Below are 26,413 nucleotides of genomic sequence, written 5' to 3'. Positions count from 1 at the left end.
TCTTAGGGGGGGAAAATATTACTTTACTATGGAAATCAAGTTAAAAATGCTCTCATTGTCTGTAGAGACTTGCTAAACTTGAGAGAGATCTTCATATACCAAAAAAGAAAAAATAATATTGTTTTTGCTGTTAAAAAATAGCCCCAGTTTTTAAAGATAAAGATTTAGGAACAGGTTTGGTTGGGCAAGAATTTTGTCACAGCTTATGAGTAGTCTGTGATAGCACCCGATACCTTTCTGAATAGCAGAATTTTAAAAGGAGGATAAAAACCTATGTGCCATGTTTTGTCCAACAAACACAGATGATTTGGCAGGTTGATTTGAATAGGCCTACCTGATGGTCCACAGCTGCAAAACACATTAAGACTCATTTGTTGGGCTGGAAAATGAGCTGGATGCATTTTGCAAAGTTTCACAGCCTGTTATCCTAGCAGAGAATTGGGTTCAAGTTAACTAACAACTCACTTGCACTACTCATCTAGGCTAACATCTACAATAAGAAACAAAGAGTTGTCCTTGCCCATGTAAATGCATACTTAACTCATGCTTGGAAAGTGCATATATACATTAGCAGGAATAATGTGAAATGACGTGAGTTTAATACGATCCCTGGCTTTAAAATATCTCCAGCCTGAAGTCATTATTTAGCCACTGCTGCTGATAGGAAGCAGGCTGAGGTAACTAGCCTAAATACTTCCAGAGCTCTTTGCACTGAGAAAAACACACAACCTATCACCATGGCCACAACACGGTACACATCGACACAGCTGCAGGTCATCAGTGCATAGCGATAGCTGTCCAAATACAGAATACAGTGACTGTGGTCTGGCTAGATCCTATATTTTGTGTAAGAGAAGATAGAGGAGTACTTCAGTATGTGTGTATGAGTGCTTACAGGTGTGTACACCTATGCACGCTTGTGTGTTACTGTACTAGTGGCAAACCAACAGGACGCTAGATCAGAGGAAGGTGAGCGGGAAGGAGTGGGAGGCTGCTGTTGCTATGGTAACAGTCAGGCTGGCCTAAGCCTCATCTCCCTGCCCCTGTGTTTGTTGGAATTTTGGGAAGAGACACGGGAGGAGGGGTGTCCTGAAACCGCAACTGCTTTTAAGAGAACGGTAACAACATTATCAGACAAAAACTTACACTCACTGTATTTCAAACAAATACATAAATGACACATAAGGGAAGGGAACGAAGGAGCACATAGTATTGTAACTACAATAGACAAGATACAGTAGGCTGATACAACTTCACTATGACAATAACATGTACTGGTTTAAGCAACATAGTTGTAACATTTTAAAAACAGCACTATGCTTTAAATATCATAAAATATACATAATAATCAAAGTATTTAAATTCATTTTTCATTAATGTATCATTTTCAGCCATTTTATATAGTCTATTGATGGGGACAGGCAGGATTTAGAAGGGGATAAAGGGAATAAAGGAGAAAGAAAAGCCTGATTTTACCAAACCACCAAGGATGAAGAAGACCATAAACAGGCGCCCCAAGGTGGTTTTTGCATAGACATCCCCATAGCCCACTGTAGACATTGTCACCATCAGCAAGTAGACACATTCCCAATAGGAAAGTGACTGGGAATTCTGGAAGTTTTCCCAAGGATCCCCTGAGTTTTCCACCTAAAATGGAGATGGGAGATGGAGGGAAGGACACTTAGAAATGACTCTCACCACCAATTTGTAAACAGAGTTTTGCTACTATTTAACTATTTTATCAAGTTTCAAGCCACGTACAAGTGCTCATGCATTCGTATTTGTTGAGTCAGACAGCATTATTTTTATATATCGAGCTTAGGCTACCATCTAGTGGTAAAACAGTTTGATGCTGATGATACAGAGTTGCTGAGCAGAGCTACATATACCAAGTGTGTATAACATATACCAAGTGTGTATGAATAATTTTTTTAAATGTGGCACTGCTACACACAATAATCATTGTTGTTTAAAAAAAAAAAAATTGGGATCTATAGGGCATACAATAAAGGTCTCTGGCCAGACTGAGAAATAGCAGTTCCTTGAGTGCTCTGTCCCCAGGACACCCAACCTAAGTTTTTATATTACAAATTTTGTCTCTTTTCTGTAGAATAAATCTTTGCTATAAAAGTTATATGAGGCCTTTCAAGTTTTAAATTAAAAAGTATTGATCTAGTTGAGAATACAGTTGATTTATTTGCACATGAATTGGTGGATGTTTGCCTTCTGAAAGTTGATCATAATTTACCTGTCTTTTATTTTCTGCTGCATACTTGGGATGCACCGATCAGTATCAGTGCCAATACTTACATAACATGACTGATCCACATTAAATGCAGTTCCTTCATCAATGTCATTATAAAATAGTGTTTCCACTGTGTCATTCAGTCAATAGGAACAATCTACTAATCTTTAATACCGCAGAAATCGCTGGCCTCATATTACTTTTCATAAAAATGGCCAAAATCACTTCCTATTTTCTATATAGTGCACTATATTTACTGTCTGCCATTTTATTTGATTGTCCAAAATCTCATTATATAGTGCCCTAAAGGCCACAAAAGGAATATATGAATATTTGTATTAGTAAGGGTCCAAAATCTCAATTTACTGCTTGCTATTGGACAATAATAATTTAAACAATTATATTTTGAAAAGTGCTGCGTGTCACTGTTGTATTGTACCAGTTAGTCAGTTACCTTCTTTACTGGTTTATTAATCACTAGACCTCACTGGCCCTCATATCTGTTCACTTACCAAATGTATGAATCCTGCCGCTGTGAGCCATGTGCTTATAAAGATGGAACACAGGTTCACCAGCTTAATGGAGTTGCTGGGTAGAAGAAGAATAACCGTAAAACTCTTAAAGACGTTAGACCATAATGGCAGAAAAACTGAAATTTGTGAGCTAATGAAAGTAAGCTGACATGACTAACAATAACCTACAGCCAGGCCAGTTGAGATGGGACTTAAATAAATCGTGGGCATATCAATAAACAAATAAATTAGGAAAATGTGATGACAATCGTGATCGGACACATTTCAAGGCAACTGGACCAAATGTGAGTACACCCTAAGTATAGTGTTATGTTTACATACAATGTGACAATGTAATTTATGTCACACCATAAAACACATGATTAATAACTTAAAAATACAATTATGACAACTGATAAAATATTCATTAAATAGTTAAAGTGAAGATGCTATTTTACGCGGAAACCATTCTTGTGAATAAATGAGGAAATCTTTATTCTTACCTTGTTTTCAAGATATTCAAAAACTGGAGTATTTCTGAAAACTGTATCAATCTTAGTGCTCTGAGAAATCTTAAACCTGTGAGAGAAAGACAAAGACATAGAAAGAGAGCAATTATCATATAAGTGAGAACTGATGGTAATCTCAGTTACCATATATGAACTAAGTTCATATTCATACATGTATCCATAAATTGGGTGTTTTCTAAAAAATCTTTACAGTGGTGCCAAAGAAACATAAGAGTGGCAACTGTGAAGAAAGACAACTGGATATAGACAACATGTATGAGCAGTCAGATGGTATGGCCCAAAAAAAAATTCTACAGCACTTTAGCACAGCACCTTGATGAAAAATTTTGTCTGCAGACACAAGGAGTTGACACATAAAAAACTTCATTCGAGATGATGTGTTGGAATTATTTATGCATTCAAACAAGTTAGGAGGAACATCATGTGGCCTACTTTACATGAGCCTCAGTGTGCATCCAAGAGGAGTTCACTTAGGGATTATAGAACAATGCGACACCTGCCTCATTGTCTTTTTACATAACACGACTGATCCCATGGAACTGGTTTGCTCTATGCTCTGTTGGTGCCTATGTGTGTCAGTATGTGTGACATAAAGTGATCTACATTCCTATTCAGACAATCTCTACAATAAGTTTACTACCTGCAAATATAAAACAGTGGCCATATGCTTGTCACCAAACATGTTTCATAGACAAACCAACTTGAAAAACAACAACAAGATCTGCATAAATAAGGTACTACATTTTGTGCACACCTCCAGATAATACATCTCTATACACTGACACTAATGGCCTTACCCCAGTTGCAAAAGATGCACAAACAGGACCACACTGAATGATACAGTCCTGTCTGCCTTTGCTTTTCCTCTTGTCCATGATGGCCCTGCCTCACCCTGTACCCATTCTGAAAAAGATCGCCACAGGACTTCTTTCGCCTCCAGGTTTCTCGCACAATCTCTGAATTAGCATCACTTAGTGTACGCCGATACACGAGCAGCTTAGGAGGAATCATTGTTTTGGTTTTAATCCTGTCCTAAGGAATTCCTTTTTCTTCTTGCAAAGACGTGAATTAAAAATCACAAATTACAAAATATTTACAGCCTAGTATTTCAAAAGCACCTCCAGAAAAAGACAGGAGATAATTCCTAAGACTGTAAATTTCTGTAAAAAAATCGAATTCCTCGATACAGCACCACCAACGTTAAAAGTTCCTTGTGAAGCAAACACCTCTAAAAAATCGGTGGTCACTGTTGCAGGCAGAAGAGCTAGAATTGTATTGTTTGCTTAATCATATCAGCCTTGCCAGGGACTGTGTCTCTGCGAGCAAAATGTCAGGTCTAATATAGGTGTTATTTTTTCATTTTTGTTAAAGTGCATTTAATCCCCACAACCCAAACAGATTTACCTTCCTCATGTCCCCTTCAGTGTATTACTATTAACCCGTGTGAAGCTTTGTCTAAATCAACACATAACTGTGATGAACCTATTTTCTAAAAAAGTCTGAACACTGGCAGGGATTAGCAGAGATGAAGATCAAATGAAAAAGATGCAGAACAAAAACAATAATCCTTATTCAAAAATGAGTGTTCGTTTCCACAGGAAAAACGTCTACAACTCTACAACAATTTTCTAATAGTTACAGTTTTTGAACAATTCAGGGACTGGGGTCATTTAAACTACAGTAATATCAGCTTTTGTCTGTCATGGAAAAACATTTGTCAGATTAGGGATACATTTTTCAATGAAGACCTAAGAATTAGGGAATTTTAACAAGGGTTCCAAATATGTTAGAGAAGTAAATGTTGTACATTAAGTATAGCAACGATGTTAAGAATTCTATATGTTGCAATGAGTGGCAATGCACCTGAAAAAGAAAAACTCTTTACTGCAGCGTAAATTAGGCCACAACACTGTGAAAAGTAGGTTGTGATGTAATGCAGGTTAGGGTGTTTTCCAGCCTGCTAATGCAAGAGTGTGTCTGTATGTATGTGTGTGAGTGAGCCCATTAGATGGCAGTTATGGACCGCTGTGAGGTATTCCAGGTGCAACTCCTCAACACGACAATTACCAATGAGTCTGAAGCACAAGCAAACACACACACACACACACACACACACACACACACACACACACACACACACACACACACACACACACACACACACACACACACAGCGATAAGTAATACCTCGTAGTTGATGATGTTATCATTTGTGTATAATTTTTGTTGCTTGTATGCACTCATTACAAAGACTGGTTATAGTAGTAGCACAATATTCTTGCAGCAGATGAGAGATGTAAAAAGTAAAGGCATTAGTATGCTTCAAACATGTTGCTTCTTGGATCGCCAAACAGCATATAAACCCCCTACCTCACACCTTTTTTATGCATTTCCCCCGTCTTCAAGTGTGGCCATTTGGAACAAGTTCAAACCCTTTTGGCTTTAGAGAAAAGTATTTGTGTTTTGTGTGCTCAAAAGTTGTAGCAAATGGTTTTGAAAAGTATAGGCATGTGTGTGTGTGTGTGTGTGTGTGTGTGTGTGTGTGTGTGTGTGTGTGTGTGTGTGTATTTTTGCCTGCCGAGAAAGAAAGTAAAAACAATGTCCTCACAAGTATAGTATATTAATACATCTGTGTTTGTGTGTGTGTTTGTGCGTGCATGTGTTGAAAAACTCTCAATGAAATTCTGCTCCCTATAACACGTGTTCATGTATTTGAAAATCTCTTTCCCACACATGCCTAAGCCCCTTGCACACACACAAGTGTCAGCTGGCCAGATGTTCATTCAAAAGGTTTTTTTCTGTTCTGTACCCACTCTTTCTCCATTAAGGCTTTGAGAGCCAGAGCACGTTCTATCTGTCACATGTTCTAGCAGAACAGCCTACTGTGACCATTTATCAATCAGCAGTCTGGGATGGTTCATCTGGGATAATACATACAGCAACCCTGCCAGGATTAGATTATATGAGGCTACGCAGCACTAAACAAACACGCACGCACGCACGCACACACACACACACACACACACACACACACACACACACACACACACACACACACACACACACACACACACACACACACACACACACACACACACACACACACACACACACACACACACACTAGTGTAGCACTGGTTCCTACTTGAGTATTATGCTGGATAGACAGCATGTATATATTTAATTTAACACCAACAACACAGTTGTGCTAGCTCATTACTCAACTCATCGTCTGTGCAATAACGCAAACATGCAATACGATGACACGTTAGGAGCCTGGCTACAGCAAAGAGGCTTAAACTTCCCACAAATTAGTTCCCTTCCGAGTCTACATGGAGGCTTCCTGCCAGCGAATGAAGGGCCAAATAAGGCAGATGCACTCATGCCCATGTCAGGTACTGTAAGCCTCTTTTAAAGGAAAACACAAGGGATCAACAAACAGTATACTAAAGCACCACTAGGAGGCAGTAGCAGGTTAGAAAAGCCATGCCTGAAGGCTACTTCAACAACATTTCACATCAACAACATTTAGGTTGCTACCATAAAATTAGAAAACAATACACATCAATCACATTAGAAAGTAAACTCATTTCCCTTATTGTCAAAAATCTTTCAAATTCCCCCAAAAACTCCAACCAACATTGTAGTTGCCTTTTGTTTTTCATGACTAAGGGGGAAAGCGTGAAGTTATGTAGCGGGTTCTGAGAGATGGGGCTCAGTAGCCACTTGAGTTACTACCATCTTTTAACAGCTATATGCTAATCATACACTGCTTGAACTCTCTAAAAGAGCAATGCTCAGTTTAAGTAGTTAAAGGAGATTAATTCCTGCTTCCAAGGAATAACTCTGCATGCCCTCTGCATTAGCTGCACATCGTTCTCCTCCTCTTAATCAATGTCCAATTTGCAGAAGCAGAGAGAACATAACTTGAAATGCATAAAGCATACTTCCTCGGGTGCAGAGTGGACAGACACACTACCACACAGCACAGGGCAGAACTCCTATTAGTGGTCTTTTTTTTATATACACCGTCACTGGAATGCTAAAAGCTTTCTGATGCAGGGCCACAGTTGAAAGAGTGAAGCAAAAGGTACTGTAATTATGATTTATTAAACTGGCTGTGGTGTGTATTCTCCAGCAGTGAATGGAAAGAAAAGATGAACTAATCTATTGGAAATGAGGAACACAATGCACATTCTTAACAATCACCCTAGCTTCCTCTAACAAAGCCTGTTAGGGACCGTATATACACTTAACTAAATGAAAGTAGAACCAACTATGGATTAGTTTATTGATTATTAGGAAAACCATTATGGACCTGTCAAACATGAAGACATATAAAGGGGGCAATAGTCTTCAGGGAAGTGGCAATGACATTTACTAACAAGTGAATATCAAAGGTTATCATCTGAAAGCAGATCAGGAATAAGGCACTTTATCTTGATATTTTCTGACTTTTATACTAATTAATTGTGCTTTTTATCCTGTCACAACATGGTACTGTATGTCCCAATTTCCATATAAATACAGGATAGAAGCAGCTAATCATGATTTCTGTCCTAACTCGTCAGAGCCTGAACATAGAGCCAACCCTGCCAGGAACAAAGATTCTTCTCTTTCCAAAATAACAGTAATACAAATAAATGTATATTAATAGCTCTGGAATCTAGGGCATCTCTCAAAAATAATACATTCACACTCTTAGCTGCTGTTTATACACAACAATTCAGCAGTATTGTACGTACAAGGTGTCTTTTCTTTCCACATCAACGGATATTTAATGATCACAGGTATTCACTGCAGAATGTCAGGCCAGACCACCATTTCACAGTCTTTCATCAGCCTCATCAAGGCCCTAACACTAACGGCTTTCTCGGGATGAGATGAGGACACCTTACATCACGAATACCAGAAACCAGATGACTTGACTCGGCCATTTCTAATTCATTACACAGCTTGTTCTCTGTGAAATTCATGGGCCACACTGAGCCTCTTAGAAAACTTCATCACCTCAGAGATTAGACTTTCACAGTTTTATGTTACTTTACAGATTTAGTGATTGCAGTGCGCATGTAATAAAAGAGCATACACTACGGGATAGAAGGCAGATCTTCTACATCCCTGAATCTCTAACACTATATATAGACTAGTTTATTTCATCTAATTTACAAATAATTAAGGTCAAATTCAACTTGGCTGTTATTTTCATAATTCAGGTACAATAACATTGTTATTGTATATAACCAAAGTTGGAAGTGATTATTCTCATTATTAATGAACTGCTGAATATTCTCTCAAACAATTGATTTATTGTTTGGTCCATTAATAAATAAAAAAAATAAAAAAATACAAATATTTTGACTTGTCATAGCAGGAACAGTACAACTGTTACTGATTAACACCATTACCGCTGGCTCTGTTCTGTCCCTGTGAGCCAGTAGGATCCTGAAACTGAAGCACCTAATTGGAATTTAGAAATCATTCATTTTATTATCTACACATGTTGTTTTCCTACTGTGTCAAATTCTCTTCCATTAAAAAGGCCTATTACCGATAAGAGTGATTGCCTAAAACTACAAAAATAAGACAAAAATAGAAAGGAAACAGGATTTTCTTAAAATGTATTTAAATATGTGATATGTCTTATAAGGAAATGTCATTATCAGTATAGTTAGCTTCATATAGCAAGGATGTACAAAATTGTATATGTTTTTGAAAGTAGAGTGGCAATGCACCTCAAAAAGACTCAAAAAACTCTTTACTGCAAAAAAGTAGGTTGTGATGTAATGCAGGTTAGGGTGTTTTCCAGCCTGCTAATGTGAGAGCGTGTCTGTATGTGAGCGTGTATATGTGTGTATGGTGATAACATATGCTTTTGCATGTGCATTTTTTTGTTTGAGTGAGCCCATTAGATGGCAGTTATGGACCGCTGTGAGGTATTCCAGGTGCAACGCCTCAACACGGCAATTACCAATGAGTCTGAAGCACAAGCAAACACACACACACACACACACACACAAACCTGAGTCACTCTCACTCCCATTAGCCAATCCACTCGGCTGTGTCTGTGTTCCCTGCAATATCAGAGGAACCCAGCCCTGTCACTTTCACTGATGAGGGAAAGTTGAATACAGCCCAGAGCAAGAGGGCCTCAAAGACACACTCCCAGTAATGAGGAGACAGAAGGGGGACTGGGAGGCAAAGGGAGAAATAGGGGGTGATAAAAGGAGGGGTGACATGTGAAGATAGAGGGCAAAAAATGAAATGGAAAAAAAAGAGCGTTAAAGCAACACTAGGTAACTTTTCCTGCTTAGGTCCCCCTATAGGTTAGAAGCGGAATTGTTCATTACATTACATTATGCAAGTTTGTCAGATTGGGTAGCGGATCTGTAGTTCAAATGAACTGGACAATGTAATGTAATGGAAAATTCCGCTTCCAACCTGTAGGGGGACCGAAGCGGGAAAAGTTACCTAGCGTTGCTTTAAGAAGGAGGCATTAAGAAAGAAATTTGAAAAATTGTGAAAGAAAGCAAGAAAAGACAAGGCTATACAGTAAGGATAAAATAATGGATTTAGGAAACAGTGTCAAAGCAAGATAAAAAGAAACAGCTGAAAGGGATATGCGGACTTACCGAGCCAGCTTCTGTTCAAGTAGACAGAAACAAACACGGGAGGAACGGTAAAGAAGTCGACCACTGAGTTGACCTCCAGCCAGAACCACAGTTTATCATTGGCCGCGATAAACTGTCAAAAGAAACAGGCATGGCATCAAAAATGACAATTTTATACAAAATACCACCTCTCCACCATAGCTCAACATTCAAACTGCATACTGTCAAGTCAAGTCAATTTATTTATAGAGCACATTTAAAACCAACCTATGCTGAACAAAGTTATGTACAGAGTTATATAATGTTATAAAAACAAAGGACAACAATAAAAATATAGACACAATGAACATAATACAAACAACACACTTCTATACAAATGTCCCTAAACTAAATCATACACCAAAGAATAAAAATTTCTTTTCTCGGCAGTAGAGGAGGACCTAATATGAATGGGAAGTTTGTTCCAGAGTCTTGGGGCCTCAACAGAAAAGGCACAATCACCCTTTGTTTTCATCCAAGACTGTGGAATAGCTAAAAGGAACTGATTAGACATTCTTAGTTTCCTGGAGGAGTGATGTAGGGTAAGGAGATCAGCAATGTATACTGAATATGAATGCTGTGTCTTCTTTTGGCAACGCTGACATACTGTATAGAATGACAAAAGCTTCACCCCACTTGCTGAGTCATGCGAATGGTTGGTGGTCTAAGCAGCTTATGAGTTTATTTATTAATTCATTCAGGATGGCGGACTTGCATTTGCACCACTGGAATGCTGCTCTGGCATGACAGCCATGCTAGCAACCTTATTACAACAGTGTCAGTTAAAGGCATGCTGTGTGAGTTCCTTTAAGTTCATAGGTGACTTAGGTGGCGTCTGCTTGTTTGTAGGAATTGTTGGTTGTCCTGTAAAAATCCTGAAGATTGTAATGTATGTGAAATATTCCCTGCCTGCATGGCTGTAGGCATATTGTTTGTGCCAGTATGTTTGACAGCATGTCTGTAAATGTGTACAATATATACAATATATGCATGTTTGAGTGAGTGTATGTTTGTGTGCATGTGTGAGCAACTTACTCGCAGACCAAAATAAAGGAGGAAGAAGACATTGAAGGCCATATCGATCTGTAATGTGAAATCTTTGTAGAAATTCTGGCAGGATTCTATAGGACTAGAGAACAGAAATAGAGAGAAAGACAGAAAAAAAACATTATTGCAAGGTTAAAGACTTATTAACTCGTACTGTAGAGAAGGGTCTTTCATCTCTTTCCTAACATGAACACACAGATAGCAAATACTGTGGACCTCGCCATATTTCCAAGGTAGGACGTGTATTGAATTTTGTGGGTTTTTTACCATTGGTATATGGGCCTTGCATATCAATATGACTAGGTAATATGGGTGAAATCACAATACAAAAAAATTATAATTAATAAATGTGACAATATAAATATAAAAATGTTCCCGATATGTCACAATATGCCTAATATATGCACATCAAATGTATGCTGAATATGATGAACTGTTTTCCTGTTATGCAGACAGAACTCTGCATACATGTAACTTCAGTATCTCATTTTGTTAGTTTTTGATCAGTTAATTTGGAGTTATTAATTTAACAGAATTTGGTAAAACAATAACAAGATATGATCACATCATCACAATACAGTACAATTCCACCAAAAGACAATGAAGTATTACTCAACCCTACATATCAGGGTAAAAAAATGTATGCTGTTACTTGTCCTTTTGTTCTTCTGTCATGCAAATATGGCCTACTCCTGATCACCTTTCCTCAGTTCAGCTCACAGGACTGATAAGAAACCCTTCTCTGGTAACAACAGCCAGCTTGAAGCTGTCAAGGTCAAATGGTGCTGACCAATGCTTTCCATTTAAACCCACTGAACTAAATCCTTGTAATACATTTTTACTGAGAAAAAAATATTTTAAAAGAAATTATAAATTTATCTGATCAAAAAATTGATTTAAAACTCTAAAAAACACTTTAATGATTTGCTATTGAGTTTCACAGACACCCTGTAATTCCTCCTCTGAGCCATAGAGGGTAACAGACCAAGATAAAAGATGCACTGTAAAACAGCTGGAAATAAACTGAAATAAGCTTTGATGTGACTGTACATTCAACATGCATAAACTATTCAGCATCTGTCAAACACAAATATACCAACAGATATTCCCTCAAATGACAGAGACTCCACACTAATAAAGAGACTGCATGGCTCTCTCCATTTAACAGAGTGTAATAGAATTGTGATGAATCAGTCGTGATTTGTCTGGTCTGTCATGTAATCCATCTTGATGTTTACTTTGTGATGATTAACCATTAGCAAGTGGGTGCTCTCAAGAAAAACAATATCAGGTGCAGTGCCCACCCCATTCTTCACTTGGTCATGGGCCCATAGCTTTTTGCTCCTGAGTAATAAGGAAATCCCACTGTGGTAAAAAACATGAATATGCATTATGGTTTGGCTGGCAATAGGCAACCTTTGGGAATGTATAGACTGGAAAGGGAACACACACCAGGCCTTTATAAGAGTACACAGTTACAAGTCCCATGTGTTCAAATTCAAACATTAAAGTATACATTTGTATGCATGGAGCCTATAGGGGCACAGTGTGAGATCCAGACTATAGCTTAATGCATAATGAGAACCAGAGGTAGACAGAAGTGAAGCTTAATCATCTTCCAGTTAACATCAAACATGTTATTTCATGATGAGCCATTATTATAATGGATGACTAGAGACATGCCAGATAGGACGTATTGCTCCAAGAGGATGACCCAACTTCTAATTCATGAATGTGTGGTCTGCCTGGAGGATATTCTAAAGAGTTACGTGATCTTTAAGATGATGTAAAACTCTGGCTCATGTCCAAGATGATTAGAATGAATCTGGTAAAGCAGCAACTGTTTAAAACCTAAAGCGACTTGTTTTGGTTTAAAGGCATTTTCTCATAAAGTACCATCAGACTTCGGACAGAAGCTAATACGCTTCTGACCCCTCGAAGGAGTTAAGATTGATCTGACCTAAATATTCAATTACAAAAAACACCACCAGGATCTCCATGTGATTCTGTAGGCATCAAAATAAACAAGAATGCTAAACAAACCTGTCATGAATGATACCTACGGCCTAAGCATGCACAATATTCCTCACATCCATTTACACACTACACAAGCTCAAGTGACCTCACTCCCAAAATGCACACATACACACTAATACAAATACACTTACAAGCACTTACTGTATGAGCACATACACACACACACAGATGGTGTACACTGAAGACGCAATTTGGAGTGGTCACTGTGGCATTTCCCCTCAGGCCCAGCTCTGGCCTAATTCTGTATAACTGCTCATCTACAGAGAGAGCATGGCGGCACACAGCAGGGGCTGAGTGGTACATTGAATTTGTCTTGATTTTGGATTATAAGGTAGCACAATGGCTACACTCCGAGAGCTTTAATTTAGTCATTTTCATAATCATTATTTGAAAGTAAAGCTTATCATTAACTAAAGTAGTGGGAAGACACACCAGGCAGACCTATGGTTTCTCTCCTAAGATCAGAGGCACAATAGGAAATTAAGAGTTCATCAGTGCAGGGTGGGAGAGGTTTGCATAGTCTATTTTTGTGGAGCTGCTGAATGTGTTTCAAAAAATGGCACTGGGGAGTGAACAGTAAAAATAATTATTTGGTTGCTGTATATATGACAAGTCATAATGTTTAACTGTATCATCTGTCAAGGTAAATACTTCTTAAACACAATTCTGCATACACAGGAGCAAATAGAGGGAGCAAAAAAAAAAGCAAATAGATAGAATTAGATGTGCTGTATGAGTAGAGCTGTAACTCACCACATATACACAAAGCTTAAAAGTGAGCCATCCTTTCTCTGCTCTCATCAAAGCAATATCTGGAAAAATAACATATTACTTTAATCTAATCCAAAGCTGCACCAAACAATCTTTTTATACTGACAATGGGAAAAATGGCTGTGTAGTGTGAGAGGTGCCACTTATAGTGATGAACCCACAGTGTAATATCATTCAACACTGCAGTTTCTCCCAGCTGTAACAAGCATTTCAGTGTCTTTCAGCTCATTGTTTTGGCTTTACAGAAAATAGCAGGGTCTGCTGTCATCTCCCACATCTCTCTTGTGAACTGTCCACAAATGGTAAACAATCGAGTTTATTGGCTCAACTGAGTGAAGATAATGGCATATTAACTGGATTTCAGACAGAACCGTTACTCGGTCCAAGTCCAGATCGCGGTCTAACGCTTGGTGATGCCCGATATAGGTGTTTCTGTGTCCCTTTCCTACACAAATAACATGTAAGATAAGACACAATCTTGTTTCCTGCTTTCAATGTCACTTCACACTCCACAATCCCAATGATTCCTGGCCACATGCTGCCAGCGTCCTGCAGAAAATAGATCTGCCCACCACAGTTCTTATTACTCCTTAAGCCCTGGCACAACCTTGGGTTACAACATCCTGCCTGACAGGAAGAAGAGAGAGGAAGAGATGGGAGAGAGAGAGAGAGTAAGACAGCAGCAAGACACAGAGAGATAAAAGAGACAGGGAGAGAAGAGAGGCAGTGACAGTAGGAGGGCGAGGAAGACAGGAAGATGTGAAAGTGGCAGGGGGGACTGAACTCCCAGAGGCACTGAAGACAATTTGTCTCATATATATATATATACAGCCCACAATGCTAGTTTGAGGCCACATGGAAATTTCCTGGAGATTGCTGAGCTTCTGAAATAAACTCTAGCCTTCTTAAGTTTGACTTGGTGTATGCCTGCACCACACTAGTCCTTCTCCAATCCCACTCTGCTTATTAGCAAAGCTAGCACTAACACACACATGTGCACTTACATGCAGACACACACAGGAGAACAGAGATTGCCCAAGGCAAGGCCGCAGAGCATGTAAGTCTATTTCAGGACATAAAATGTTTCCCCACATGATGTCAACCTCCTCTGACCACCTCTGGAAAACACGACCAGAGACGTAATACTCATTTTTCACAAGGGCAAAGGAGTATGTTGATGATGATGTTCTAAAAATAGTCCTAAACACCTTGAGTCAGTCAGCCTTTGTTAGCCCGCACATTGCCTTTTTTGCTGCAGGAGCAACAGCAAGGTTGACCCTGGGACAACAATAACAGCTACACACTGCTGCCGGCTTGACTAATGCTCACAACCACAGCGAAAGGCACCAAATCTGACTCATTCTTCAAATCTCACAAATGTCTTCTGCTCTAGTAAGCTCAAAAGCATCTTGGAATCTAGTTACATATTCATATTCTCATTTGTTGGTATTGGATTCAACCCATACAATCAATATGCAACCCAAACAGAGAAATACAAATGCATTTTGAATGTGATTTGAGCACAACAACTAAATGTCTGGCTTACATGCAGTATTTCTTCTGAGGGTAGTGCATGCACGTGTAACGGGCACAGCAGGGAGGGGTCTGTGAAGCTAAAAGAAGGCCAGGTTGAGGTTAGTACGTAAATGATTGAATTAGGCCAAGGCACCATTACTAAAATAAGAAATACTTTAGCACCTACAAATGCAATGGACATATAAAACCTCCTCAGCGTGGCGAAAAATAGCCAACTCAATTTTTTCATCTGAATGCAAATGACTTGCATCCAGCTTCAAGCATATTTTCTACAAATATGTTATTTATTTTAGAGTCTAAAGGAATAGTTTGTGAGTGAAAATAGCGCAGCACTAAAAGAAACGGTACACTCAGCAAGGCAATATATTAGAAATGAAAAAGTAAATAAGGACAGCAATGTAAAAAAAAAACAGCTACATCTTTGCAAGAGTTATAAGTTTAATTTTTTCAGAAGCCAGTGTTACAGTACAATATAGTTAAACTACACACATCTCATCATCACTCCTCTTTTAAACACAAACTAATTAGGAGATAAAAGCTGAGGTTATGTTCTATATGCAAAACAGAGAAAGTCATTATCAGCACACTGATTATTAACGTTGTCAAATGAATTAAGTTGGTGGTGCTCCGTGCTCGGTTTTATTTGTTCTTATTTCAGGTCGTTATATCAGTGAATTTAGACCTCCTCGAGTAAAATAAGCTTCAGTCAGTACAAAAACAAATCTACCCATTATATTAATCAGGTAATTATAACAACCCCATCCTAATCCCCTCATAAAGAAAATAAATGTATCTCTCAACACTTTTAGATACAAGTAAGATGATTTTAAATCTAACATGAAGGATGAAATAAAACTAATAAGTTTAGCACTTTAAGAGTGTTTACACACTAACGTGTTTGGTCACAAACATGTCTTCTTTTGGATCAGTTTGTTTTGACTGGTGTGTTAATTGAACTCTAATGGGTTGTTGTCTGTCAGACCTAATGCAGTTCGTTTGTGGTGCAAACTCAGCGAACAGCAAGACTGTGTGATAGTACCGTAGATACGTGACCTTAGCAGGAATTCAAAAGCTTAACTATTAATTTTAACTATATTATTAAATGTACATGTTCCTTGTGCTATCCATGGGAACAGTTAACAAACCCATTTGGGATCTACTGTATATAATTATGCAAAATATTGTAGTAACCATAGTGGGGGGTACAAAATAGCATATGTTGTATGCTGTTTGTCCTGCTGCAGTCTCAAATAAAAAAAAAGTGCTGTGCACATTTTTGGTAATTTGAAAGTGGTTTTCTTTTCTTTATTTTCCTAAAATATTGAACAATCTGAGTAGAAGCTGTGGCTTGACATTCCAGAAAAAAAGCCACAAAGGCACTTACATCATTTTAATTTCATCTGGGGTTTATTAAGTTAACTGCAGTTTTGAGCTTGGCTCATGCTGTGGTCTGAAAATAGCCCTTCCGTTACGCATTGAGGGATATCAGGAAATAGCAACAGCAAATGGCCTTTATATTGCCATGGTGACTTTGATACACAAAAGAGGTAGGACCATTCAGCATGCACTGACACCAGAAAAATTATCAAATTAAAGAGGGACTTCACTAATGTCTTCGGTCATTTTTTTCATTAGACTTCAATTAATGTTTCACACACTGAATTTGCATTTATCAGATAGAGTGACAGCCAGGGTAACAACAACATGCTATACTGTAGCTACCATCACACTAATGTTTAGCTTTACCACAGCTAGTAAGCAGGACTCCAAAATTTGGAACCGTTCTCAGCTAATGCTCAGATATCAAAAGCAATTAAAAATCTTATTTTCTTATTTTCTATAGGGAGAATCGCCACAATCATAAAAAACTGCTGTGATGTTCCGTAACACTTACAAAAAAGCTCATTATGGGTGTGATGTTGACATTTAATATTTGCTCTTTTTTTCTCGCTGATTTAGAATGTGAAAATCTCCCTAAATGTGTGTGAAAAGGTATAAAATGGCATTTAGTCTAAAGAGGGAGAGATTTTAGAAAATGGCTGAAAATTTGATTTTGAAATGAGTCAGTTTGTGTATTTAAATCTGAAGCCACTTGGTATTAGCTACGACTTAAGTCTTGTCATGGTTACATGATTTTCTCCGATTCATTCCATCCAGATCAAGGAGAGGTCCTTATATAGGTTACCCTTCATCGCCACAAAGTCTGCCAAGGTTGTCTCACTGCCCAGCCATATTTCTCACCTTACCCCATTAATTAGCCATTAGGCACTGTTTCTTTTTCAGTGCTGACATTGATCGCACACTAATGATAGAGTTACAGGCACAGGTCGCTGCTTATAGACAAGAGACAAAATTTGTGCATGTCTGTACATGTGCTTAAATCTGCAAGTTAACGTGACAATGTGCAATGTGTGCATGTGCAATAGCCTGTAAGTGTAACAGGGAGGGGTCGAGAGAGTAGAGAAATAGAACCAGAAGTAGAGCAGGAACAAGGGCATCCCTTTAAGAACAGCCTGCAGAGACTTTGTCCTACATTCCTCTCTATTTGTTTCATGGGAGCACAGAGGAGCAAAAAAAGAAGGGATGAAGGATGAGGGATGAGCCAAGGTATTAAAACAGATTTAGATGTGACCGGGAGAGGACGCAGTATCCTCCCATAGAAAATGTTACCAATATAGCATCAGTTTGGCAAGTGAAGTCTGCTGCAGAGGAACAGAAAAGGCAGCTTCTTATCATACATTATAATGTGCACAGAAACTGTGGTAAACAACCACTTTGTCAAAACAAACAGATAGATGGAATTTCTAAGCGAAGCCACATATCCATTCCCATTCAATCAAAAAACAGCCCTTCTATCAACAACACGGTTGCCAAGTCAATGACTAGAAATCTCTGTGCTAAACTGGGAGGGCAGCCAATTAACAATTCCTTTCAAACTCTGTCTACCTGCTTCCACAGAAGGCTGTGCAGTGTTTTTTTGTGGATCTTTGCTGCAGGATACTGGCCAACACAGCTGCTAGGAAAGCCCCACCTGTCAAAAGTTAGGAACAGAACACCTAGGAGACTGGTGCCTGGCCACCAGAAAGGTCCGTTTTTCTTCAGCATTTTACCCAGTGTGTGTGTGTGTGTGTGTGTGTGTGTATGTGTGTGTGTGTGTTTTTGTGTGTGTGTGTGTGTATGTGTGTGTGTGTTTTTGTGTGTGTGTGTGTGTGTGTGTGTGTGTGTGTCCTTGCCCCAAGGGGCTACCCTGCTTCACTGAAGTAGACATAAAAGCCCGTCGTGCAGCTCCAGCCTCCCAAGGCCCAACCCACATATCTCTTTTAGCTGTTACCACAGGGACTCAACCATAATCCTTCCCATTACTGTTGCCTTTTTTACAGACAATTTCAGAATGATGTTCACTTCATCTGATGGCCAAAATGGCAGTTTGAAAGAAATGGGGGAAAGCAAACCATTGAGTCTGAAACGTTTATAAGTCTGTACCATAAGACTGTCAATATTTGGTGGAGTAAATATTACTATTAAAAAGCTGCCCTATAAATCTGTGCTCATCCATTTACTGAGTCATTAACATTTAGTGGGGGAAAAAAAGCTAGATGGAGAGAAGGTCACTTTTAGTATCTGAGTGCAGGGTATGAATGTGAGTCAGATTTATGTATGCCCTTCCTACACACAAGGTGATAATCAGAGAAAGAGTACATGTTAATATTAGTGTCCTTGTGCAGAATGCTCCTGGAGACTTATTAGTTTAAGAATGATTTGAGATCCAACCCTGTGCTTTATTTTAGCTTTGTTGTTAGACTATACCAATGTTTACTTGTGACAGGTAGTGTGGATGCCATATGACACATCTTGGATTATTTGGAGGTTATCAAGTTCAGACATCTTTAGGCATACAAAACATAAGCAAACATAACGTTAAATAGATTGTGGCAGAGATGAAAACTTTAATATTTGTATTTTAGGGATGTTAATGGTTAACTGTTTAACCGTTAGCTGACAATAATAATTCTGACCGATTAATACTATCAGTTAAACATTTAAAGACAATATAATAAAAAAAAAATGTAAAAAAATAAATGTAAGCTAGTTTAAAAGTCACCTTTTGCATTGTAACAATATGATATGCAATCTATTTCTTGTGAAATGCGGTGGAGACAGGCTCGGACATATGCATTTACCGGTCGGTCGGATGCGCTCGGAAGTGTCTGCGTGTGTCCAATGCACTACCAGTACAAGTCCGCAGCTAAGCGTGGAAAGTACATCCAAGCGTCCTGGACAGATGAACTGGGACTCCACTGCCTCCACTACTTTTCGGTAAACGGTTAATGATCGGTAAACAAGGGTCAGCTATCGGTCAGAAAAAAAAAGATTTAACTTAGCTTAATTTAAAATTTAACCCGAAGGTCTTTATCAGTAGACAATTGAGAAAGATTTTGTGCAATTTCGACTCTTTGACATGTAACAAAAGGCTGTAGTGGGCGTAAGAGCCTCAAGCTGTTGTAGTTAAATTATGGCTATACCAAACCTAGCCCTGTTTAGGATGTTAAAGCCCCCTGAGTCGGCTCAACCTGCTCTGGGTTGATCAGTAGTCCCCCTAAGAGGACATGCACACTCAAGTGACAAGCTTGAGCTAATCACGATGATGAGGGTAGAGAGGGCCTCAGCTTAATGGGAGCACAGAGAGATCAGGGCAATGCCTCAGGGAAGCCGACTCACATCAAAATACACTCCAAAGTGCACTGTAACATACAAGATAAAATGAAGAACTACTACAGTTAGAGAAACTACAGCTCTGCAACAAAAAGTGCTTTTTGCCCTACAGGTTTGATGTCATGGCATAATACCATCTCTGCAAACCTTATGCTTTTTTTTAAGATTATTTTTTGGGCTTTTCCACCTTTAATTTGACCGGACAACTAGGTGAAAAAGGGGAGAGAGAGGGGGAATACATGCAGGAAATCGTCCCAGGTCAGATTCGAACCCACGGAGCCAACCTTCCTACTTTGTTGTGTCTATCTAGTGGATAGCTTATCAAAGTTTGCATATTTGCGGATAGCTTATCAAAGTTTGCATATTTGCATGTCAATGGAAGCATGCTCAAGTGTTACACATTTCAAGGCATTTCTTATAGATACTATATATATATATATATATATATATATATATATATATATATAAAAACCAATGCAGTGTAACATGTGAAATATTGATGTACAATAATATGGATATGTGGTCCAATTTTCCAAGGCCTCCCAGTCAGGTAACGCAGGTAATGTTTTGCATCACTAAGGAAAATTATAAATGAGACAGCATGGTGATGACATATTGGAGGTTTAATGTTCACCCTAACTGCAATAATTGCCTGTTGCCTGCACCCCACCAATTCTACTATAACTGCTATGTGTATAGAATTGTAATGGTTGATTGACCATTGATTATTCACAAGGCCAAAGACTGAGTGAAGCAATTACTTTGCATGCCTCGTAATCATCTGAATATTTAAAAGGAGATTATACAGTTTTATACGAAGATAATTTGTCTTTCAACCACCTTTTGGTTTGCTAAAAATATGCCAGAGGCAGTGAGGAAAACAACGAGAGAGAGATAGAGAGATATAAAAAGAAAAATAGAGATATAGAGGAGGAAGTAAAGGTTGATATCCTGAGGTATAAATGGGTGAATAAATTCCCACTGCTGCTAAGATAAGACTGTACAAGTTGAATTGCATTTTAGATAAACTTAGTTTGAGAATTTTACATCTCTATCCCTGTTTTAGGCTCTCGTTTCCCTCAGGGAAATAATTTCAAAGTTCACAAATATTGTGAAGTCCCCCTGAGAGGAGGGACTGCACAACAGCCAACAGAAGAATGATTATGATGAAAAAGTATGATATAGTACTGCGGTATATATGTTATGGTCCCTTCGCAATAAACATTCCATAACCACTGGTACAACAGTAAATATTTGAGGCATTATTTTGGTAATTCAGTAGTGCACGACATACTGTAAAGTCAAAGGCATGCAGAGTTAGCGTGCTGGGCATGGTGAAACATCTTTGGTTATTTCATTGCCAGAGGCACATGCAACAACTTTTACATAATTGGAAACAATAAATTGCCTCTTTTTTATTTAGGGTGCTATTTTATACTGTTTGTTTGCTGACGGCAATTCTGCACCTCCGGACTTAGACGGTTCCCCTCATTTTCAAAACATGGCTCAGAGTGGACTGATTTCTAAATTAAAATAGCCTGGAAGAGATGTGTTCTGTTGTGTTCTGCCATTTCTTAAATAAACAGAAAATGTAGATAGAGCAGATGGAGTCTGCAAACAGCATAACATTACATTTGTTTTGTTGTAGAATAAAAAATGATTACTACTACAGTTCACATGGACCCATTCCTATATCACACCACCAATCAAGGAGAATTATTTTAGCTGCCCCTGCTCTTTATTTGTACCTGATAATGCAGCATCTCTCCAGTATGGTCTGACCATGGGTCTTAATGCCAAAGTTAATGAGCAGATATCTCTACCAGACAGAAACGCACAAGACTTTAAAACCTAAAAAAAAAAAAAAAATCCCTTCAAAAGATACAGTTTGGGTCTGGGTGGTGTGAAAGTTGCTGCAGTGGATAAGAAATGCCAGGCCTGCAATCTGTTTCTGGGTGACCGCCAGCCAGGGATACACATAAACTGCCAATACACACACTCACTTACTCACACATAGAACAACTCCCTTACACATGCAGTATCTGCCTGTCTCTGTTACCATGGAAACTGATAGGCCTCCCATTGAAAACCCCACAGTGTGTGTGTGTGTGTGTGTGTGTGCATGTGTGCGTATGTGCGTGTGTGTATGCATGCGCTGTATGTGTATGCATCCAGGCTTGTGGGGGAGTGAACATGAGCATTTGCATTTCAGAGATTGCAGTGTGTGGAGATGAGTAAGGATGTGTGTGCACCTATCATTCAGATACATTATGTAGGCCAATGTAAATGTAAGAATTACACACACATTTTTTTTCATCGTGTGAGAAATTTCAACTTATTTCAGAAGACATGAAATTGATACTTACTCTGAGGAGTCTATGAAGTATATTCCAAGGGCCCCGATGCTGAGCGCAAAGACTAACACCACCTGAGGAGAGAAAGTCACAGACAAAAGATAAATTACTTTGATGTATAGACAGGCAAAAGTCCTCTTACTCTGCTCATTAATGTACTCTATAGTAAACACAATATTGAGTTGGGGTGGACACAACAGGCAGCACTAGTTACTGTAACTGTAATTAAACAGTGACTTGCATCCTGTGGGTTGCGGAAAAATTTCTAAAAACGTGCTTAATAATGAATGCCCACCCTTATGTCAGCAAATACAGCCTATTAAATACTGGCAGAGGCAAGCCAGCACAATCATATGAAGCAAAGAAAGGATACACATTTGTAAGCTTAACTGTACAGAAGGAAGCCACAATGTGTTGGGGTGTTGAGAGGAAGTGCTTAGAGGGGGAGACAGTTATCAAGTGTTGACATGCTAACTTCTACACTGAGTCAAAGCTTGCATTGTGTGAGAATGTGATCCAGCTGGACTGTGGTCTGTATAATGTTTAAAGGTCCTATGACATGCTGCTTTTTGATGCTTTTATATAGGCCTTAGTGGTCCCCTAATACTGTATCTGAAGTCTCTTTCCCGAAATTCAGCCTTGGTGCAGAATTACAGCCACTACGAGCCAGTCCCACAATGAGCTTTCCTTAGGATGTGCCATTTCTGTGTCTGTAGCTTTAAATGCTATTGAGGAGGAGAGAGGGCGGGGCAAGCTGGAGGGTGGGGGTGTGGCCTTGATCAACTGCCATGCTTCATTCGTTTGCAAGCCATGATGTCTCTCTCTTTCTCATGGGCGGGCCAAATTCTCTGGGCGGCAAAGCAGAGAAAGGGGAGGTAACCTTTCCCCTTATGACGTCATATAGGGAAGATTCCAGATTGGCCCATCTGAGCTTTCATTTTCTCAAAGGCAGAGCAGGATACCCAGGGCTTGTTTTACACCTATCGCCATTTCTAGCCACTGGGGGACCATAGGCAGGCTAGGGGAACTCATATTAATGTTAAAAAACCTCATAAAGTGAAATTTTCATGCCATGGGACCTTTAAGTGACTATACATGATTGGTAAGGTAAAGTAAGGTAGGGCAACTGATAGTAGACACAACACTTGCAACCCTGCATCTAAACAAGTTATTGTATCTTGTAGAGATTCTTAAAACAACCAAATGAGTGCAATTAGACCAGGCTATCCATGGCTATCACTTGATTTCAGAGAACTGCAAAAATGTAAATATATTACATAGGAACACAATTATTTATAAAACAAATTTCACTATAGAGGATAGTATAACAGACAAAACACATGAATTCTTTTCAAATTTAGTCCTGTTGATGCAGATAAATGAGGCTTATTTGTAAAGTGTTTTCCCTACCATTATAAGGCCAATAGTAGGTGTCCACATAGGCGTTTTTTGACGGCCGGGATCACCCCACTTCCCAGCATTGGAGGCTTGATGGGCTTGCCACTAGCAGTTATTAATTTCTCTTCAATGACCACTGACAAGAAAAGAAAACAGGCTACACCCTCCTACAACCTCTTACGATTTCAAAACAGACCATTACGGCACGTTTGGAAACTTTGGCTTATTTTACAAAAATGGTTCAATGCTATGTGTTTCTGAAAGCATTTTATGTGAGAAATAAGCTATGCAGTTGCTAAATCTGTCTTCATTTTAGATCAACAACTGTCAGTTTAAAAGAATTTCCGGAGTTTTCGAGAGGCGGCAAGTCGAGTTGGATGCCCATGATTTGCATAAAGTAGCCTGTACCTCAACTTTATGCAAATGAGGAGCAGGCAACTTGAGGCCCCACTTCTCGAAAGTTGCTGCAATACTAACAAAATGCATAGCCCAGCTGCTCTCATAGACAATGAATGGGAAGCGTGGAAATGACACTTGCCAGTGGACACGCACCTAAGTCAAATAAATTTAACTAAAGGACTTTTCTCAGATCTAATGATTGTAGTTGGTCTCCATTGGACTTCTTTAGCAAGTTTTGTCTTTAAGCTTTTTGAATATTATTTATTATTATCTGCTATAGCTTTTCCAATGTCTCTGGCACAGATATGGTAATAATAATGGTCCAAAATGATGTCAAATTGCATTTCTTTTTATTGAAAAACTAAAAAGAAAATCTTGAGAGTGAACCCCTAAACACCCCTGCAACATATGTGCACCTAAGTCTCCCACAAACCTAGGGAAACACTGTTGTATATTAGTCTTTAAGAACAAATGTCAGCTTTCTCTAGTGAAAACATGCTACAATAATCCCCTCCAGCAAACAAAGTACACCATCCTCATCACCACCTTGTATCATAATCATCATCTTCGCAACAGCTGACCAACGTAGCATCCACAATGGTTCCTCCCCCGTGATATTTTCTCCCATTCAGCCATCTCACAATAGGAACCCACTGTCCCCGCTGATTGTGCCATTTATTATTGATGATGGAGGCTTGATTACTTTCATGTGATGGTCCTTTGGATTGATCCAATGCGTTGTGACTGAAGTATTACGTAAACAGCCCCATACCCTTGCATTTTTAATGGTTTGCTGCTTGAATGGAGGACAATGGCAATCCTGGTCATAGAGTTGTCCAGGGTCGGAATAACCTTACAAGCCAAAGACATCAATGATGCTCCACACAAAAGATATGGGTAGAAGGCTCAAGCTGAAACTCTATGATAACATTGGGCTTTTTGAATGAAAAGCACTCAACTGGTATGATTAGGAAGGATATCAGTTGACTGGAAGGCAGTATCTGAGCCAAACACCTCCCTGTCTAATACAGGAATTAAAATATGTCATTTTTCCCACAAGATGGCATAATGTTTTTTCTAGTGAGTTAATAAATCATCAAACAAACAATTGGTGGTTGGTGTTGCATTGTGGAAAATGTAGACAGGTTTAAAACAGGTTTTGACAAAGTAGAAGAATGCATGGAATAAAAAAAGATATCTCTGGTTCTGCTGAATCGATTATGATAAATGTGTTAAGCTATGAGCCCAACAATATTATAGGACTAGAATGCTAAATCGCAAAGTCGTTTTTCAATGCTGCAGAGAGTAGAATTAGAATTTTTTTTAACACAACTAGATTCCACAAGATGAGTGTACATCAGCACATCTAAGGACTCTTGACCACAAATAAAATATGTCTTTTTCTGTGAAACTTGACACTGTCAGCCCCCTAAGCATTGTGCTTAAATGTACAGTACATAAAGATGCATTTACAATGACATTTCCTTTGAGCTAGTTTGAGCGTCTAACGTATGTGAAAAGGAGCAGGGTCATATGGGTTGAGAAGGAGAAAGGGGCAGAGAGAAGTATGGCTAAAAAGTAGTTGGTTACTGGAAAGCTGAGCAGTGAACAGCGAACACCCAACGATGAGCTGAGGAGATAAGAAGCGCCATCATCTTAAACTGACCCAGTTATTCAGCTGTGAAAGCTGGTACACCACTCTACCCCATCCCCCCACCCTTTCTTTCTCTATCACACACTCTCTCTCTCTCTCTCTCCACACAATGTGTATGAGGGCTATCTGTCGACCTTAAACCCACAATCTACCAAAGACAGTAGATGTTGCTGCATCTGTAGTAGTTATAAAGGACTTAATGAGGCTGTTTATAAGCAGATTTCATGATTCACATGTGATAAGATGGCATGAGTGAGTCACAGTCAAGAAACTGGCCAGCATCATGTCAGAGGAGCAGCATGTCTATGTTTTCTTGTTAATGGCCCTGTAGGTTTTCATTGGTGTATCCCTTTCTATATTTAAAGCGTAAAGCTAAATCTGTCAGATATTATTTTTCCGATGTGCACTTTAGCAGGGAGTGTAAATGTGTGGTGCACTTTTATGCAGGTTTCAAGTTCCAGTATTGCAAGTGCTAAAAGTGGCAGCTCTCACATGACATTGTTTACACATAATAACACTAAGTTACATGTATAAACACACGTGTGAGTCTAATGCTCTCAGTTCATT

The 26,413-nt window shown here is 38.9% G+C and overlaps 1 protein-coding gene across 3 annotated transcripts in view; it reads right to left on the bottom strand.

The window, feature by feature from the left end:
• The window catches only part of kcnma1a (potassium large conductance calcium-activated channel, subfamily M, alpha member 1a), a 137,612-nt gene that overhangs the window by 50,450 nt on the left and 60,749 nt on the right, over positions 1 to 26,413 (bottom strand). For all 3 annotated transcript variants that reach the window (XM_028602955.1, XM_028602954.1, XM_028602952.1), the window contains exons 3-8: positions 22,408 to 22,469; positions 10,973 to 11,066; positions 9,920 to 10,031; positions 3,261 to 3,336; positions 2,758 to 2,833; positions 1,477 to 1,647 (exon numbers count right to left, since the gene is read on the bottom strand). In XM_028602955.1, coding sequence (XP_028458756.1) covers positions 1,477 to 1,647; positions 2,758 to 2,833; positions 3,261 to 3,336; positions 9,920 to 10,031; positions 10,973 to 11,066; positions 22,408 to 22,469 — 591 coding nt within the window. The remainder of the gene's footprint in view (positions 1 to 1,476; positions 1,648 to 2,757; positions 2,834 to 3,260; positions 3,337 to 9,919; positions 10,032 to 10,972; positions 11,067 to 22,407; positions 22,470 to 26,413) is intronic.

This window comes from Perca flavescens, chromosome 17 (assembly GCF_004354835.1).
Source record: "Perca flavescens isolate YP-PL-M2 chromosome 17, PFLA_1.0, whole genome shotgun sequence".
Taxonomy (NCBI): Eukaryota; Metazoa; Chordata; class Actinopteri; order Perciformes; family Percidae; genus Perca; species Perca flavescens.
This window is presented reverse-complemented; position numbering and strand designations above follow the sequence as displayed.